At 23.3% G+C, this 17,446-nt stretch overlaps 1 protein-coding gene across 3 annotated transcripts in view; it reads left to right on the plus strand.

The window, feature by feature from the left end:
- The window catches only part of LOC117175232, a 33,687-nt gene extending 16,241 nt beyond the window's left edge, over positions 1 to 17,446 (plus strand). For all 3 annotated transcript variants that reach the window (XM_033364899.1, XM_033364898.1, XM_033364900.1), the window contains 4 exons: positions 828 to 1,006; positions 1,142 to 1,304; positions 7,684 to 7,823; positions 16,108 to 17,446. In XM_033364899.1, the coding sequence (XP_033220790.1) occupies positions 828 to 1,006; positions 1,142 to 1,304; positions 7,684 to 7,823; positions 16,108 to 16,449 (824 nt within the window). In that variant the 3' untranslated portion in view covers positions 16,450 to 17,446. The remainder of the gene's footprint in view (positions 1 to 827; positions 1,007 to 1,141; positions 1,305 to 7,683; positions 7,824 to 16,107) is intronic.

Below are 17,446 nucleotides of genomic sequence, written 5' to 3' on the forward strand. Positions count from 1 at the left end.
CGTTCGAACTTTTTTTATACATAAAATATCGGTCTCAAACTTTGAGAAATGCAAGAGCCGAAAGAAAACTACGTTTAAGTACAAAGCTTAATAATAAAAGAAACCTGGCGGCCACTAGACGAGACTCTAGAGAGTTCTCATTTTCGTGTACCACGTTACCGGCTGATGCCGTTGGAATTGATTGTTGAAATATATTTTTTTACATCTTTTATTATTAAGCTTTGTACTTAAACGTAGTTTTGTTTCGGCTCTTGCATTTCTCAAAGTTTGAGACCGATATTTTATGTATAAAAAAAGTTCGAACGTTCAAAAAATGTTGAGGTTCAGAAAAAAGATGAAATAATTTTCAGTGAAGTTTCTACCAAAATGCAGTACCTAAACGTACTTTATTGCACTCTTATACATTTCCCAAAGTTTCAGCTCGATATTTTATTTACAAAAAAAGTTCTTAAGTTCAAAAGAACATTTAGTGAACTGAAAAACTGTGGTCGGTAATATAGGTATTTAGCTGTGTCACATGCCCTTAACTTGATCTAGATTGTGTGGATTTTCTGCCTTCATGGTTTGGAGGGTTGATCTACTGTCGGTAAGGTACAATCTCTGATGATATAGCAGATAAATTTAAAAAATAAAAATAGTTTATAAGTCAAACAATAAATACATATGTTACTTTAACCTAAAAATTGTGGTTTTGCTTTTTTCCCGGAGCAGGGAAACTTACTTTTTGAACACATCTCGTAATTTAAAATAATAAATAAACTTGATGTTTTATACTACTTCAGGTGAGATTGTAATTGTAAATTATTAAATATACTATATAATTTCAGAACAACATTTTACCTCTGATTTTGAAGAATTGAAGAAAGTTGTTCCGATAATCGATGAAGCTTATAGAAGAAAATGGAGGACGGCTACACAGGAAAAAAGAGAATTTTTCGCGAAATTCGAGATAAAAACTATAATTGAGACTTTTCCGAACTTGAGGAATCCAGCTGGATATTTGCTGGTAATTTATCTTTATCCACTTTGATTCTATATTCAACAAAATTTTTAATAAATTACAAATTTAAACTTAAAATAATTTTTCTAAATTTTACCTAAATTGAATATTCTATTTACAAAAGAATTCGTATGATTGCAGATTGGAGAAGATTTTTCCGCTTTTTTCAACAAATCTCCGAATATGTTTTCCGAAAAATGGCCAGCAATTGCACCAAAAATTATCACCTTGGCCAAAACAAAAACGAGTGACAAAGTTGTCAAAGAGATTTTAAAAGTCAACAGCAAATGTCTTTCTGATAAAGGTTAGTGTATTGGGACAGTTGTCTCTAAAATTTCAATAAATATTTGAAAAAAAAATAATTTATAGTTTAAGAAACTCTATTTCTTATCATAATTAGTTTATTTTTTAAATATATGCTTTTTTTTATTTTTGGAGTTTAACATAATATCATCGTGAAGTATTCAATTTTCTTTTGTTTGCATTATTTTTGAATAAAAAGTGATAAAAAGATCTATTTTCAACCAAAAATGGAATTGTTATATTTTCAGTTTATACAATTATCTATCAACCAAAAAAAAACAACTAATTTTCAACACAATAGCTCAAATTCCCAACAAAGGAATCAATTTTCTACCAGAAAAGTAGAATTTTTCTCAAAAATAAATCAATTTTCAACCTAATAATTTATATTTTCCAAGAAAACAGACCATTTTTCAACCGACCTTGGAATACATTTTCACTTTTCGAATTCATTTTTAATAAAAAAAATTCTAGAAGATAGTTAAATTTCCAAACAAAAAACCATGAATTTTTAACAAATAAAAATAAATTTTTTACCAAAAATTTATTATTATTAGGTTGCAGTTAAAAATTATTTTTGACCAAGGAAATTAATTTTCACCTTAAATAATGGAATATTCAACTGGATTAGTTACATTTTCAGTTAAAAAATTAGTTTTCAACACCAAAAAAACGAATTTTTAATTGTAATAGATCAATTTTCAGTTTAAAACATCAATTTTTACAAAAAAGAAATAGAAATTATTTTCAATTCAAATTATAAATTTAAACAAACAAAAAACCAGGCAAAGAATATTGAAATTCTACTAATAGAGATGAATTTTTAAATAAAATGTACTAATTTTCATAAAAGGGGTTGGATTTTCAACCAAGAGAGATTTTCCAGTCAAGAAAAAAAATGCCAACAAAACTGTTGAATTTTCAAATAAAGATTCGAATTTCCTACAGAATTATTTAAGTTTGAAGAAAAAAGTACATTTTCAACGAAAAAATTGAATGTTTTATAAAGATAATTGAATTTTCAACCATTCTGTTGGATTTTTAACCAAAAACATAAATTTTTTACAAACAGTTAAATTTTCAACAAAAAGTTATATATCAACCACATAGTTTAATTGTATACGAAATTTGCTTAATTTTCAACCCAAAAATAAGAATTAGGAACAAAAAAGTTAATTATGGATTAAAAATTTATTGTTTAAATTTTTAGTTAAAAAATGATTTTCAACCAAAGAAATTAACTATAAACAAAAATAATAAAATATTCAACTGGACACGTTAAATTTTCAGTTAAAAAGTTCATTGTTAACCAGAAAAAAAAAGAATTTTCAGAGTTAAAAATAATTTCTTTTACAAAAAAGAAAAAGAAAAGAATTTTCAATTAAAATGATAAATATCCAAGCAAAAAAATGAATTTTCACCGTAAGGTTGAACTGTAGGCCAATTAATTGAATTTTCAACGAAAAATGAAATGGTTGATAGTTCAACCAAAAAAGATTTTAATTTTAAATCAAAACAGTTGAATACAACAAAAGATTACTTTTTAACAAAATAGTTACATTTTCATACAAAAAATTAAATTCTAAATAAAATGATGAATTTTTAATAAAGTACTTCAACTTTCAAGCAAGTAGTTGAACTTCCAAAAAAAAAGATATCTTTCTTTTATATAGAAAATTAAGCAAGGTTTAATTCAGCCAAATAGTTAAATCCTCAACCAAAACAGATTAAGTCTCAACCAAAACGTTGCATTTTTTACTCAGAAAATATTAAAATTCTACTAATGGAAATGAATTATCAAATAAAATGTACTAAATTTTCATAAAAAGGGGGTTGTATTTTCATCCAAGAAAGATTTTATATTCAAGAAAAAAAAATTCTACCGAAACTGTTGAATTTTCAAGCAAAAATTCAAATTTCCTACAAAACTGTTTAATTTCCAACAAAAAAGTTAATTTTTAACTAAAGAAATTAATGTTCTATCAGAATAATTTAATTTGACACCAATTTGTTGGAATTTTAACGAATTATGAACAAAAAAGTTAATTTTCGATCAAACTGTTGAATTTTCTATTAAACAGTTGCATTTTTAGCAAAAAAAAAGATGAATTTTCTACCCAAATAGTTGAATTTTCAACAGAAAATTTACTTTTTTACCAAATATTTGAATTTTTTTTATCAAGCAATTGAGTTTTTAACTGCAAAATTCGAATTATAAAAAAAAGTTTATTTTCAACCCAATTGATGAAATTTCAAGCCAAAACTTTGAGTTTTGGATAAAAAAGTTTGCATTTCTGTATGGAAAAATATTAATTTTTTACCAAAATATTTGAATTTCAACTCAAAAAGATGATTTTTCACAAAACAGTTGAATTTTCAATAAAAAAAAAAGATGAATTCTCAATAGAAAATTAGAGTGTATAACAATTGAAGAAAGTGAATTTTCCATAAAATAGTAGAAGTCTTTAACAAAACAGAATAATTTAAACTAATCAGTTACATTATTGATCAAAAAGATGTAATTTTTCCCAAAAGAGATATATTTTCAAATTAAAGAGACTTCAGAACACTAAGTTTTTTTATTCAAGAAAAAAAAATTTAAACAAATTGTCGCATGAATTTTCAACTAAAAATATGAATTCTCAACAAAAAATGTTATAGTTGATATTTCAACCAAGGATTTTAATTTGAAACTAAAAAAACAGTTTAATTCATTCCAAAAAACGAATTTTCATTAAATTAATTAAATCCTCAACTAAGAGAGATTAATTTTCCACTAGATAGTTCTATTTTCATCCAAAAATACTAAATTTCTAGCAAAGGAGATAAATTTTCAAACCAAAAAAACGAATTTTCTACAAAATATTTCATTTTCATCCAAATAGTTGAATTTTCTACCAACAAATTGGAATTTTTAAAGCAAAAGGTCGAACTTTCTGCAAAACAGTTGAATTTTCAACTGGAAAATATACATTTTTAACAAAAAAGTTATTTTCCAACTTGATAGTTGTACTTTCTAACAAAATAGTTGCATTTTTAAATCACAAACACGATTTTTTAACTCAAAAATTTCAATTTTCAATAACAACTTCAATTTTTTCTCAAATAATTTTAATTCTAACCGAAAAGTATTATTTATCAACTTATTTCTTGAATTTTCAACAAAATAAGAACATTTTTATGCGAAAACGATGAATTCTCTACTAAAAAAGTAAAAAAATGTCAACCAAACAGATGAAGTTTCAACCCAAATATACGAATTATGAAAATAAAGTTTTTTTTTTTACCCGATTGTTGAATTTGCAAGTCAAAAATTTTAATTTTGGACGAAACAGTTGCATTTTTTATGGAAAAATATTAATTTTCTACCAAAGTAGTTGAATTTCAACCCAGAAAGACGATTTTTCATAAAACAGATGAATTTTCAATAAAAAAAGATGAATTCTTTACAAAAAATTAAGCACTGTAACATTGAAAAACGAAGTGAATTTTCCATAAAATAGTAGAATCCTTAAATAAAACAATTACATTATTTACCAAAAAAGATGCAATTTTTACCAAAAGAGATACATTTTCAAATTACAGAGACAAATTTTTATCAAAAGAGTTTATTTTTCAGAAAATTAAACTTTTTTTATTCAGGAAAAGAAAAAAAAATTCAACCAAAATGTCGCATTTTTAAGATAAAAAGATGAATTTTCTACAAAACAATTGATCTTTTAATAAAATAAAAAAATGAAATTTCAACAAATTAGTTGAATTAAAAAAAGAAATTTCTAAGTCGCAAAAAAAAGAATTTTAAATGAAATAGTTACATTTACATTTAAAAAAATGAATTTTCCACTAAAAAATATTAATTCTCAAAAAAATGTAATAGTAATCAACAAATAAAAAAAGATTTTTATTAAAATTTAAAAACACTTGAATCCATTCGAAAAGACGAATTTTCATAAAAATAGTTAAATCCTCAACCAATGAAGATTAATTTTCAACCAGACAATTCTATTTTCAAAAAAAAAAATACTCAATTTCTTGCGAAGGAGATAAATTTTCAAACCAAAAAGACGAAATTTCTACAAAATAGTTTATTTTAAACCAAATGGTTAAATTTTCTACAAAACAGTTGAAAGTTCAACCAGAAAATATAGATTTTTAGCAAAAAAGTTTTATTTTCTACTAGATAGTTGAACTTTCTAGCAAAATAGTTGCATTTTGATCTCAAAAAGACTATTTTTAACACAAAATTTTAATTTTTAACCAAAAAGTATGTTTTCTCAACATACAATAATAATAATAAACATACAAATTGAAATTTATATTCGAAAACTAAAGAGTTCAAAAGATTTCTAAATAATTTTCAAATAATGTGCTAAAAATAATTATTTGGTACAAACAATTCTTTAAGGGAATTAAAAAAGATTGAATATGAACTCAGAAGACTGCAAAGGAATGAGAAAGAATTTAAAGGAAATAAATAATTGAATATAATTCAAAACAGTTCAAGTAAATTCCATATAATATAAAAAATTGAACAGATTTAAGGCGAAATTAAAGAAATACAAAGAATTAAATAGCATTCTAAAATAATAAAAAAAATTGGAGGGAACTTAAGGTTAATTCAAAAAATTTTCAACGAATTCGAGAGGATTAAAAAGGGAAATAAAAAAGGATATGAATTCAAAATTTTGAAAAGAATTAAAAAAATTCGAAGCATAACAAAAAAATAGTTAGAAGCCATTTTTTTTAATCTTGAAAGAATGCAAAATAATTAAAGACAAATTTAAAAGGCTTCAAGAAAATGTAAAAGAATTCGAATTTCAAGAATAAAGTAAATTTCAAATAATAAAATATATTTACGGGAGTTCAATCTAAATTTAAAAGTTTCAAAGGAGTTCAAAGAATTTCTACAATTCAAGATAAATTACAATTAATAAATTAATTTTAGAAAATTCAAAGGAATTCAAAAGAATTAAAGATAAACTCAAAAGACTGAAAGGAATTTTACGTAATCCAAAGATTGTATATGGATCTTAAAGAATTATAGGAATATAGTGAATTTTTATATAACTTCAGAAAAGTTTAAGCAATTTAAATAAATAATAAGAAATAAAAGGAACTGAAGGTAATTCAAAGTGAATTTAGAGAAATTTAGAGGAACTTAAAAATATTAAATATGAAGTAAAGATACTGCAGAGGAATGAAAAAGAATTCAAAGAATATAACAAGTTTAAAAAGTTCGTTAGAAATTAAAGAATTCAGTCAAATTTAATTGAATTTTGAAGAATATAAATTTTTTGACAAATTCCAGATGAATTTGATGAAATAATTACAAATAATTTAACGAAACTCTGAGTGAAATAAAATAATTGGATATGAACTCAAAGTAATGCATTAGAATTCAACAGAATTTAAAAAGTACAACAAAATCGAAAAGTTCAAAATAGTTGAAATAATTCTAAAAAATTTGAAAGAATTAAACCTAAACTCACAATGGTGCAAAGAAATAGAGAAGAATTAAAAAAATTTTAATAATTTTTTTTTTTAATTTTGAGAATTCCAAATAATAATTTAAAAATTGAAAGGAATTCAGTATAGTTGAACAAACTTTTAGGGATTTCAAGGAATTCAAAGAATCACATAAATTCAAAAGAATTTAAAGGATTAGAAGAATTTAGTGAATTCTAATTAATACAAAAAATTAAAAGGAATTCAGTGTGATTTAAAAAATTTTAAGGCAATTCATGGAATACAAACGACTTTAATGCCAACTCAAATATCTACAAAAAAATTTAAGAGAATAGAAAAAAAAATTTAATAGAATCAATTTAAACATTTCAAAGAATTTAAAGTATATTAAGAAGTAAGCGAATTCAAAATAATGGAGAAAAAAATTGAATTTAATGTAAATTTAAAAGATTCAAGAAAATTCAAGGAATTCATCAAATTTGACGTAAAATGCATTTTAATACGAGAAAGACCAAGCCAAAAAGACGAATTTTCAACAGTCAGTTGAATTTTTAGCAAAATAAGTCAAGTTTCCAACAAATAGTACAATTTATTCAAAAAAAATGACGAATTATCGTCCAAAAATAGAATATTAGACTTTTTAATCAAAAATAATAATTAAGTTACAACCATAAATAGTTGGATTTTTTTATTGGTTTCTGTTAATTTCTTGCTTAGAAAACACTTTTTTTCTATTTATATTTTTTAGTGTCAACATTCAATAGCTCTGAAGTTTTATTATAGAATTATTAAACTGTAAATTGATAAGTGAATTTTTTATTTCAAGATTTGTAAAATTATTGGTTAAAATAATTACAAAATTAACACGGTCAAGAAAAAACTTGGCTCATTATTATTTTTTTTATTGATTCAAGATCGAAGTCATCTTTTGGCTCTGATGTTGCTGCCATATTTGTTTAATAAAATTATGAAACAAACCCATCGTTCGAAAACGGGGCAAAATTGGGCTCCTGAGAAGTCCCTTGTTTTGTCAACATTCATCTATCATCTGAAGGTAATGTCAATCAATAAAATAATTCATGGGTTTAATTCACTATTCATTTCAGGTTTATACCTATTTTTGAATTATCCTGAATTCTTTGAAATATTTCAGGGTATTTTTAAAGATTCCGAGAAATTTTTAAAAGATTTAAATAATTTAAAGGATTTTTTTATTGATTTTATTAATTTGAAGTGATTTTAAAGCTTATATTTTAGGATAATAATTTTTCTACTATTTCTGAAGATTGGAATGATACTGGACTTATGAGGTTTTTAAATATTTTAAAAGATTTCACGTTATTTGATTAGATTTCGGAGGATTTCAATGATTTAAAAGGATTTTAAAACTTAATATATTTTAATATATTTTCCATGATTTCAGAAAATATTATCATAGAATGTCAAAGGATTTTACAATATTTCAGTGGATTTTGAAGGATTTATTTATGAGATGGGAGGTATTTTGTAAGGTTTTACAAATTTTAAAATATTTGAAATTCACTCTGAATTCTTATTAATTCTCTTGAATTTATCTAAATTTACTCCATTCTATTTAATTCGATGGATTTAAGCAATTTTAAAGGAGTTTAAAAGATTTTAAATATTTCAGATTATTTTAAAAGATTGCAAAGAAATTTTTTTATTGATTTCAGTAATTTAATGTAATTTAAAAGGATTTGAAATATTTTGGGAAATTTTAAAAGATTTCCAGAAATTGTTTATATATTTCAGTGGTTTCAAGGCTTTCACAGGATTTTGACTGGGAATTTTACAAATTTTTAAAAGAAAAATCTGTCCACGTTCGATTTCAACAGTTTTTAAATAATTAGTAGAATTGTTATGTTTTTAAATTATGCTATTATTCAGCTTACAATTTGTAATTCAAAATTTTTGTGCATTGAAAATTTGTCATCTAAAATTTTTATTATTAAGCTTACATTTTTAAATTAAAGAATTTTGAAATGCTTTCTCACGACTTGAATAAATAAAAAATAAAAGACTTTGACATTGAAATTTTCTAATAAAAAACATTTTTATTTAATAAATAAATACATTTTATTTTTTATTTATCTGTACTTTAAGTAATAAAAAGTGAACAAAAGCGATTTGCCAAAACGATTTTAACTCAGTTCAAAATTTAATAATTTTCAGATTTTAATGTTCAAAATTAAAGGGTTTAAATTTGAAAGGCTTAGTCATTAAATAAATGTGAACTTGTGACTGAAAGTTTATAAACTATTTTCAACTTAAAAATAACTTCATAATAATATATTCGTAATTAAAGGATTTTATTAAATTTAAAATATTGTTTAAGTCCAAAATATTCAATTTTTAACCCATTTGATTTGAAATTTTTAATAAAAAAAAAAGATTAATTATTGAATATTTAGCAATATTTGTATTTTTATTTAAGACAAGTAAATTGAAACCAAATATTTAAAAGTAAAGAATCTTTGACTGAATTGTTTGACATAGAAAGCCTGAAATCGTTAAAATTTCTAAGAGCCTTTAAACTTTGAACGTTTCAATTTTTATTGTTGTATTTGAAAAAATGCTTAATTTGAATGTGAAATTTTTAAATATTGATGTATAATTTACAAATGAACATTTGTAGAAATAATTTTTGTAATTTTAAGCGATATTTAGGAGTTTTAAATAGATTAAAAATTACCATGCAAATTTTAGAAAGTTTTCTTAAAATCTTCTAGAATCTTTTTTGATAATTTTGTTTAAACCTTTGAAAAACTTTTTAAATATTCTCTTAAAATAATTTTTCAAAATGAAAAATAATTTTTAATTTTCCTATGAATCTTAAGAAAATGTTTTTATTCTTGCGAAGCCTTTTACAATTCTTGAAAAGAATAGAATTTTTTCGTTCAAAATTGTTCTAAATTTTGCATGATTTTCTGAAAATTGTAGAAAAAAATCAATTAATTTTGACAGATTTTTAGAAGTTCTGAAAAAGTTTCCAAAATAATTTTTAATTTAACACAACTTCTAGATTTCTCAAGATTTTCAGATAAAATTTCGAAGCTTTCCAAGGATGTTTAAGTTATTTAAAAAGAAAATAATTGAATTTGTAATTTAAGAAGTGTTTAGTTAAAAAATTTCAATTTTTCAATATTTAATGTTTCTAGCTTAAAATTCCTTAAAATTATATAATTTTGAAAATTTTAAAGGTCATTAATTAATTTTTTAATTTAGAGCATTGAAAATGATAACGTGGATATATATTTTTTCATATTGAAAAATGTTAGTATCTTTAATTTTATGCGCGTAAATTATTGAGCTTATTGAGTTTATTGCAATCGATCAAATTTTGTTCGATTTTTAAAATTGTTCGAATTCATTTGAATTCTTTTGAATTTAACTTGAATTTTGTTTTAGTCAATAGTCACTTCTGGTGTTAGAAATTAGTAGGGTTTCCGGGATTTGAAGAGATTTGAAATTTGCTGGAATTCTCGTAAATTTGATTAAATCTCTTGAATTTCTCTAAATTGATTCCATTCTATTTAATTCATTGGATTTTTTTTTTAATTTTTAAAAGTTTTAATTTAATTGATCATGAGGATCAAATGATAAAATGATCGAAGGATTTGAAATACTTTAGCGTATTTTTTTCAAATTCATTGGCATTTTTAAGAGATAATTTCCGAGGATTTCAATGATTTTAAGGGATTTTATAGGTCTCATGGTATTTTCATATATTTTAGTGGATTTTAAGGAATTTGTTCACGAGAAGTAAGGTATTTTGTAGAATTTCAACAAATTTGAAATATTTCAGGGAATTTAAAATGATTCCAGGGATGTTTTTATTCATTTCATTAATTTGAGGGAACTTCAAAGCGTTTGAAATATTTTAGGATAAATAATTTTCCAGGATTTTAGGAAATATCGCTCGATTTCATAGAATTTCACCAAACTTAATAATAATTCAATTGCTTTAAAAAATTTATTTAAGAAACGTGAGAAATTTTTTAGGGTTTCAAAGATATGAAGTGATTTAAAATTATTGTTTGTAATTCACCTTGAATTCTTCTAAATTAAAGATTTTTTGACTTTGTTAAAGTTTTTACCTAATTAATCATGTGAATCAATTGATAAAATGATATAGTATTTATAATATTTTAAGGTATTTTTCATTTTCAAGAGCTTTAAAAAAATTTGAAGAATTTTGAAATATTTCAGGTTACTTAAAAATATTACAAGTAATTTTAAATTGAGTTAAGTAATTAAATGGGATTTCAAAGGATTTGCAATATTTTAGGGTATTGTAAAAAATTCCCCGGTGTTTTCAAGAGCTCTAAAAAAATTCAAGGGATATCAAAAGATATCAAAGGATTTGAAATCTTTAGGAAATATTTAAAAAAGTCCATGACATTTTCAAGAAATTTAAACAATTTCAAGAGTTTTGACAATTTTACGGGATTTGACCAAATTTACATGCGATTGTAAAGAATTTCCGAAGATTTCCAAGGGTTTCAGAAAGTATCATTAGAGTTTATGTAATTTTATAACATTTTAATGAATTTCAATGAATTTATTCATACGCAGTGAGAAATTTCGTAATTTTTCAAATATTTCAAGAGATTTTCAAATATTTTTGGAGTCTTGAAGTCTTTAAAACTCATCTTATATTCTTATTCATTTAATCAAATTCTTTTAAATTCTCTTTAATTTTTCTAAACTCATTTCAAAATTACTCAGTTCAATCAATATTTTCAAATGTTTTTTTGGAATCATTGGTCACTTTTTTGTTAGAAATTAGTATGTTTCCAAAAATTTAAACAGATTCGAAATTACTTTATGGAATTCCCATCGAATTCTTATTAATTTATACTGAATTCTTTTTCATTCTTTGGAATTCTCTTGCATTTTTTAATTCACTGAAATTCTTCTAAATGTACTCAATTCTAGTTAACCCAATCTTTATTTCTAATTCAAGTATAATTTTTAATTTTCAATGTCAAATCTTAAAGTTTTCCGATTTATAGTCAAAGATTTAAACCAATAAGTAATTTCAAATTGAAAAAACATTTCACATTCTAAACTTTCTAGAATGAACATTAATTCTAAAGGAAGATTTGAAATAAAAAAATTATAAATTGAGTTTAAAATAAAAAGCGATGAAATTAAACTATTTGAAATTGATAAATCATTAATTGGACAATTTCGGTCATTTTAAGCGGTTATAATTTCAGAGTTCTGAATTTGTAATTTTTCCCTTTCATAGGTTTTAATTTTGCAATTAGCATTGCAATGTTTAAATTTTGGAAAATAGCATTAGAAATTTAAAAAATTATTAATTTTTAAGCGATTTAAATTTACTTCAAATAATTGAAAATTTAAAGGGGTATAGTATAAAAAAGTTTTTATGTCGTAATTCTTGGTGACTAAAACTTTTTTCAGTCTTAAATTAAGTTAGTGTTTGTTTGAGTTTTAACGTTCGGGAGTAGAAATTTTTCATTTTGAAAGCTTTCCATTTAAAATTACTATCTATTTCGAAAGGTTTTTTAAAAAGAAAAATTCAATTAATTTTTCACTTTAAAAAAAATGGTCTAATCAGTTTCAATGTTAACTTGTACTTTTATTATGTATTAAATTGTCAAATTTTAATCGCTTTAAATTTAAATAACTCAAATTTAAAAGTTGTCAATCTTTAATTATTTAATTTTGAACACTTTTAATTATAATTAATACAATTACAATTTCTCTTAATTTTAGATGACCCAATTTTACAAATATGAATCTTAAAATATTCCATTTTATGTTAATTTTCTACTAAAAAGATGAATTTCCAACAAAATTAATCCATAATCAACTAAAAAAAATTTATTTTTAACCAAAAGTTGAATGGTTGAGTTTCCAAGTAGAAAGATTAATTTAAAAAATATATATATTATCAAAATAGTTCACTTTTACACAAAATAGATGAATTTTCAATTAAAAGAATGAAGCATCATTTAAAAAATGCATTTTTTAATAAAGTGGATCAACTTTGAGCCAAAAAATAGGGAAACAATTGGGTAATAAATTATTTTAAATAAAATTATTGTGGGTATCATATTTAGTACAATATGAAACGAATTTTAAACTGAAATGATCAATGTTAATAAAAAAAATGCATTTTTAATCAAGCGGTTCAACTTTTTATCAGACATAGTAGTTATTTATTGATAAAAAAGATGAATTTTCAACCAAGAAGATTAATTTCCTATTAAAAAGATGAATTTCCAACAAAATGAATCCATTATAAAAAAAAATCGATTTTCAACCAAAAGTTGAATGGTTAAGTTTCCAGTTAAAAACATTAATTTAAAAAAGAATAATATTATCAAAATCGTTTACTTTTCCAATAAATAGATGAATTTTCAATTAAAAGAATGAAGCATCATTTAAAAAAAATGAATTTTTTAATAAAGTGGATCAACTTTGAGCCAAGAAATCGGGAAACAATTGGGTAATAAATTATTTTAAATAAAATTATTGTGGGTATCATATTTAGTACAATATGCGACGAATTTTAAACTAAAACGATAAGTGTTGATAAAAAAAATACATTTTTAATCAAGCGGTTCAACTTTTTACGAGGTTTAATAATTTTTTGATCAAAAAGATGAATTTTCAACTAAGAAGGTTAATTTTTTACCAAAAAAGTATAAGGTGGTTTAATTTTCAATCAAGCATAGGTACAATTTTAATCAAAGAAATGAATCTTCAACCAAAAATATTGTTTTTTAAGAGAGTGATTAAGTATTCAGTCAAGTAGTTGAGTTTTAAATCACAACATGTGAATTAAAAAAAAAATTGTATAGTCAAATCATAATTGTAAAGACTAATTTTTAATAAAAAATAATAATTTTAACCAAAAATTAACTTTTCCAACAAAAAGATGCATTTTTAACTGAACTAATGAAGCTTCAACACAAAAACTGAAATTTTAATAAAATAGTTTAATCTTCAACAAATTATAGTGAGATTTTCAACCAAGAAGATTAATTTTCTACCAAAAAAATATTTTTTTAACAAAACGGTTTCAAACATTCAACCTAGTAGTTGAATTCTAAACAAAAAAGGTGAATTTTCAATAAAAATAACTTTTATACTACTTTTGAACTACTACAAAATACAATCTTTTTTTCGCCAAAATTTTCGAAAGAGATTGTAGAATCTATTGGCACGTGGAAGAATTCTTTCACAGACGGAGAAGTTTTATTTAATTTCAATTGTTAAAAAAAACGATTATTTAAACAATAAAAAATGTTTTTTTACTAATAAGCAATTTTTTGGCGTAAAGTATACTTCGTAATAAAAATTTTCATGACTCAATTATTGAATTTCGATGAATCGTTGGCGAGTAATCCATTTTTGAAAAAAATGATGAAGTACTTTGATTGTTAAGAACTTTAAAAAAAATGAAATTTTTGTAAAAATATTTTATAGTTATTTTGATATAAAAACAAATCGAAAACTATATAATTTAATTGAAAATCGAACTATCGATTTAAAAGTGGCACACTTGAGATATTTTGAGACACATATTTTAAAAGATTTCATAGGTTTTTATAATATTTTCGAGGATTTCAATGATTTTAAGGGATTTTAAAGGTCTCATGGTATGTTAATAAATTTTCTCCGGCTTCTGGAAATATTATCATAGAATTTTAGGTGATTTTAATATATGTTAGTGGATTTTAAGGGATTTTTTTTTCACGAGAAGTGAGGTATTTTGTAGAATTTCAAAGGATTTGAAATTTACTCAATTCTATGTAATTTAATCAATGGAGTTTTTTGAATTTAAAATGTTTTTATACCATTGATCCGGAAGTATTTAAACCTCTCTTTGAATTCTTTGGCATTTCATCAAATTCTTTTGAATTCCCTTCAATTTCTTTAAGCTAATTTCAAAGCTGTGTATTTCAGTGAAGTTTTTTTTCTTCATATTTTTAAATTCTTTTCAATTCATTTGAATGTTTTTCTTTTTAAATTCACCTTGAATTTGTATAAATTTCATAGAATTCTTCTCCTTTGCCTTAAATTCCTTTAAATTCATTCAAGTTTTAGTGAAATCAATGGAATTTTCTTTCATTTAACAAATATTTTCCAATTCATCGGAATTATTTTGAATTTCATAAAAGACTTCACAGGATTTTATAATATTTTCGAGGATTTCAATGATTTTAAGGGATGTTAAAGGTCTCATGGTATTTTAATACATTTTCCGGGACTTCAAGAAATATTATCATAGAATTTCAGGGGATTTTAATATATTTTAGTGGTTCTTAAGAGATTTTTTTCACGAGAAGTGGGGTATTTTGTAAAATTTCAAAGGATTTGAAATTTACTAAATTCTAGGGCAGGGCTTTCAATCAATGGAGTTTTTGGAATTTAAAAATATTTCTATACCATTGATCCGGAAGTATTTAAAACTCTCATCGAATTATTTGGCATTTCATCAATGGAATTTTTTTTTATTTAAAAAATATTTTCAATTTCATTTGAATTATTTTGAATTTCACTTGAATTTTTTGGTTTTGTTTTGAAATCTTATGAATTTATCCTGAATATGTTAGCATTTGGGCGTGGAAAAAGTACCATATGTCCAAAAATAAATTATTTACAATTTTTACGATCTGTTAATATCAATGCAAAGAATTTTTCCCCTTCAGTTGCGAAAACGGTTTTCAAAACTTTTCTATTAAACATTAGAGATTACTTTTTAAAAAGTTTTTTCGAATAATTAAATTTTAAAGGTTTATAATTTAAAAAATTTACATTTTGAGAGGTAAAAATGACGAAAACTTAATTTTATATCTCAGACAAATTTGTGGCGTCAGATTTTCTGTTTTGTTAATGTAATACAAATTTTTTATTCTACAATTTAAGTAGTTTTGAGTTGAAAACATTCAAAGTACTTTAAAGTAGTATCAAATTAAAAACTCTTTTTATTTGAAAGCGCCAATGAAATTTCAATTCTTTTGAGTTTTAAGTAATCAATTTTTAAAGTTTTTAATTTTTTCTATTTTCGAAATTTTATTCTGAAATAATTTTATTTACAGATTTTCGATTTGAAAAAAAAAACTCTTAAATTGTGAACGCCTAGAATTTATTTTTGACCCTTTATTTTCATTATTATTTAGTATTATTAATATCGAAAACATTTATTTTTGAACAATTATCGGCAATTGCGTAGTTCAAATACTTTAAATCAAATACTTTGTTTAATAACAAAAAATAACGATTTGTAAGAAATACTTCTCCTAATGTAATTATTAAAAATAATTATGTTGATATAGGAATCAAACAACCGGATCGAATCTTTTAAGAAGATTCAAGACGAACTCCTGAAGATCCATGTCGATCACAATTTGACGGTTCAACCTTACATCGTCATTAATGGACCAACCCTCGATAGTATCACGTCTTCTTACGTGGTCATAGGCGATATCGTCTATCAAGCTCCAACAATTTTAGCAGCCGTGGACATATGTTTTCAATCTATCAAAGTTTTACACGATAAATTTTCCCATGTCTCTCACCACATTTGGCAATTTTTGGAACGAGAAATCTATGGATTCGACGTTCCAAATATTTACGCTTGCGTTGCCTCTCTAATTGACAAGCTAAGAAAGTTTTAAATTTTAGAAAACTTAACTTTTTTAAAAAAATGTAGGGTCGCGACTTGACCGGGAATTTCATTGACCAGGAAAACTCGGAAAATGACCGGGAATTTACTTTTAATTGCAGTAAAATTCAGATTTCTATTATTTTCATAATTTTGGTTAATTCAGAAAACTGATTTCTTTTTTATCTAAACTCGCGGAGCATTTTCAGGGTGGTTTTTGAGAACGAGAAAACTCGGGAATTGACAGTGATTTTTTTATGTTAACAATTTTGGATAAAAAACATTTTTATTTAATAAATAAATAATTTTTTTTTATTTTATCTCTAATTTAAGTAATAAAAAGTGAATAAAAATGATTTGACAAAACGATGTTAAACCAGTTGAAAATTTAAGAATTTTCAGATTTGAAAGTGTAACATCTCAAGAGTACTCTGTTAAAATTTTAGAACAAAATTCGAAGCGGTTTCGCCGCGAGTTTTTAACTTATCGAAAGAAAAAAAAGCGCCATTTTCAAGCTAATTTAATTATCTAGTCGATATACCTCTTTGTTTTTGTGATAAATTATTATTTAACCACTTATTTGCATAAACAATCAAATACAAAATTTAGAAATTTTTTTTTCTCTCATTTTGTGAAATAATTTTTTCATGCTTTGAAAATAGGTATATGGACGAGATATTCATCTTAAAATAACAAAAAAATCGATTGAAATGTTTCAGAGAAGCACATGAATGATGGCGTTGCCCATAAAATCAGAGGGGGAAAAAAGTTGTCAACTTTCGCGTGTTATGGCGGATTTGTTTATTAAAATTTTGCATTCAAATTTTTTTTTTATTGTGATGAAATTTCAGTAAATATCAGTTCAAATTTGAGATCAAAATAGTGTGTATTCAATCTTTTAACCACTCAATTTGAAATTTTTAAATTAAAAAACATTAATTATTGAATATTTAGCAGTATTTGAATTTTTATTTGAGACAAGTTAATTGAAACCAAATATTTAAAAGTAA

The sequence above is a fragment of the Belonocnema kinseyi genome, chromosome 6, assembly GCF_010883055.1.
Source record: "Belonocnema kinseyi isolate 2016_QV_RU_SX_M_011 chromosome 6, B_treatae_v1, whole genome shotgun sequence".
NCBI lineage: Eukaryota > Metazoa > Arthropoda > Insecta > Hymenoptera > Cynipidae > Belonocnema > Belonocnema kinseyi.